The sequence below is a fragment of the Procambarus clarkii genome, chromosome 54 (assembly GCF_040958095.1).
Source record: "Procambarus clarkii isolate CNS0578487 chromosome 54, FALCON_Pclarkii_2.0, whole genome shotgun sequence".
In the NCBI taxonomy this organism is placed as follows: Eukaryota; Metazoa; Arthropoda; class Malacostraca; order Decapoda; family Cambaridae; genus Procambarus; species Procambarus clarkii.
Window position 1 is genome coordinate 32,996,570 of NC_091203.1, and position 2,611 is coordinate 32,999,180.

A 2,611-nucleotide genomic window follows, 5' to 3' on the forward strand; every position below is an offset into this window, starting at 1 on the left:
TTACGCCCGGGATGATCCAAGACGCTGCCTTAGTCGACTTTACTCTTATGTTCTTAAACGTTTGAATATTTATTTGCATAGAAAAAATACAAAGAAACAAGTTCCATCATCCAGCAACCTTCGTCACCTGAGGTAGCAGCTATATAACCCTGGGCCGCCGCGGGTTGGTTCCAGTTTCACCAGCCGTGTTCCAGATACTTTCTGAAACACTGGCACGTGTCGGAAAGACGTTTTATAAAGTGGTCACGTAACTACATATTCTTGTGTGTTTTCCATCATGAGTCAACAGTCTATGAAGGATTTAGATGTTACGAATTGCAGCCGTGGGCTGTGGCTGGTCAAGGTACCTAAATATTTGGGGGACAAATGGGCAAACTGTGCTGGCCATGACGTTGGGAAGCTTAAGATTACCAGGGTTCCTGGTGAACGTCCAGCAATAACCTTTAAGTCAAGCGAACACACCATGAAGGACGGCAAAATTCCTCGGGAGCACAAGGTAATCTCTCATAGTCTTAAGGAAATGACACTCGGAGTTCTTTCTCAACCAGATCCTGGCAGTAGCTCGGCTGCTGCAGCTCCCGAGACACAGCAATTGTACTTGGAGGGACAAGTCATCCACAAACTAGAATGTCAGCCTGTAGTGGACGACTACTATATCAATCAGAAAAAGGAAGCTGTGAAGAAAGCTGCCAAGCCTCTTCGCACGGTAAAGCTTATTGACAGACCCTTGAATGTCTATAAGCCTATATCACATCATAAACAAAATGTTCATTTAGAACAGAAGAAGAAGGCAGCAGGCAAGATGATTCGTGATGATAAGGATAAGGTCATGGAGTTGTTGTTTGCTGCATTTGAAAAGCATCAGTATTACAATATTAAGGATCTCCACAAGATTACCCGACAACCAATCATATATCTAAAGGTGATCCTGAAGGAACTATGTGACTATAATGTTAAACATCCACACAAAAATATGTGGGAACTCAAGCCTGAGTACCGTCATTATAAGACTGACGAAAAGGCTGTGGAAAATTCAGTGAGTGATTAGGGTCATACTACACTTTGTTTCACAGTACAAGGGTAAAGAAAACGTTGTGAAAGATCCAGGTAGTCATCAGGCTCATACTCCATGTCTAAGGTTGTGATCTACCTAGCGGTGCTTGTGCAGCTGGCCGCTGCCCTTTACTACAAGCGACGGCCACTGGTCTGTCCCGTCTCCAAGACTGTGCAGTTCTAGGACGAGAGGCAGAATGTCACAGATCGAGGTGTTGCAAGCGTCGTTGCCCATCAACCAGGTCATCCTCAACACCGTGTTCCAGACCAATGTTGTTCCCGTGACCAGCGTCACAGTCCAGAAGGTGACGGTACCAGCCCTGCAGCTGGTAATGATTGACGTGCAGCTATTGGATGTAACTAAGCCCCTGACGGTGATGAACGTCGACACTGTCACCACCATACTTGTGGAAACGCAGCTAAACAACCTCACCAGCACCGCCTTTAACTTACTTTTAGGACATCCTGAATATATCACATGTTCTCTGTATCAATACCACGTGTTCAATGTACCAATATCACATGTTCGATGTATCAATATCACATAAATAAATACTTATGGAACCTCTTCTTGCTTAGCTCATTTTAGTTCAAAGTTTTGAATTAGAACATTAGAAAGAAGGAAAATCGCTGCTCACGGTGATCTGTTGACGAAATAAGGCAAATAGGACATTGAGATTTATTTATTGAAGCTTTAGTATAAAGCGAGTAGATTATCCCAATATTATACTCGCTCCAAAAGTAATAAAACACTTGGTGTTATTCTTCAGCTATATCTGGCTCTGGTTAGGCTCCATTTAGATCTTGCAGTTCAGTTTTGATCGATGTACCATATGTCGGAAGTATCTGACACCCAAATTATTACCCCTGCCCCACAAGATAAATTCGTTGTGTTAGGAAACTCATTTTACTAACAATATTTATTTCTAGTAGGTGAATGCCAGAAGTTTCCTAGAGACGGATAGCCGGGCGATTGCATCAGCTACTACGTGTGTGCGATGACTTTTTTTTTTTACTAACCTTTTACCCGGTGTGACTATGTGTTTCACACAGGAGATAAAATAGTAACACCATGAATTCTGTCCACCTATTATATATCTCAATTACCTAATTCCTGTCAATACCGCGTTCCCAACATTAAGAAAGTGTTCCTTGTAATCAAGACCAAAAGAATTATATGTAAATTACTATCTTCCCTCCTCGTTCACAAACGAACAAAATTCACACTCGTAAGAAGTGTGAATTTTGCTTGTTTTTTTTTTTGCTTGTTACAATTATATTTGTTTAAATACTTGAATAATTTTATAATATTTATTGTTTCAATTGATATTATCCTGTGAATGAGACCAAAGTTTCACTATATTATTTATTCAATTATTCTATGCTTGAGCAAAACAGAAAATTACACGTATCAGAATTAAAATATATTCCCTTTAAAATATATGGAATAAAAAATCATCAAATAATACAAGGCTTCGGAAGACATTATTATTATTATTATTATTATTATCAATTAGAAGTAAGCAAATATCACTGCGCATCGGAAAACGATTCGTAG

The 2,611-nt window shown here is 40.0% G+C and overlaps 1 protein-coding gene across 1 annotated transcript; it reads left to right on the top strand.

Moving 5' to 3' along the window:
- Window positions 1-277: 277 nt before the first annotated feature.
- Window positions 278-1,048, top strand: LOC123752263 (general transcription factor IIF subunit 2-like). Its single transcript, XM_045734318.2, has one exon. The coding sequence runs from the start codon at window positions 278-280 to the stop codon at window positions 1,046-1,048; it is 771 nt and encodes a 256-aa protein (XP_045590274.1).
- The last annotated feature ends 1,563 nt before the right edge of the window (window positions 1,049-2,611 follow it).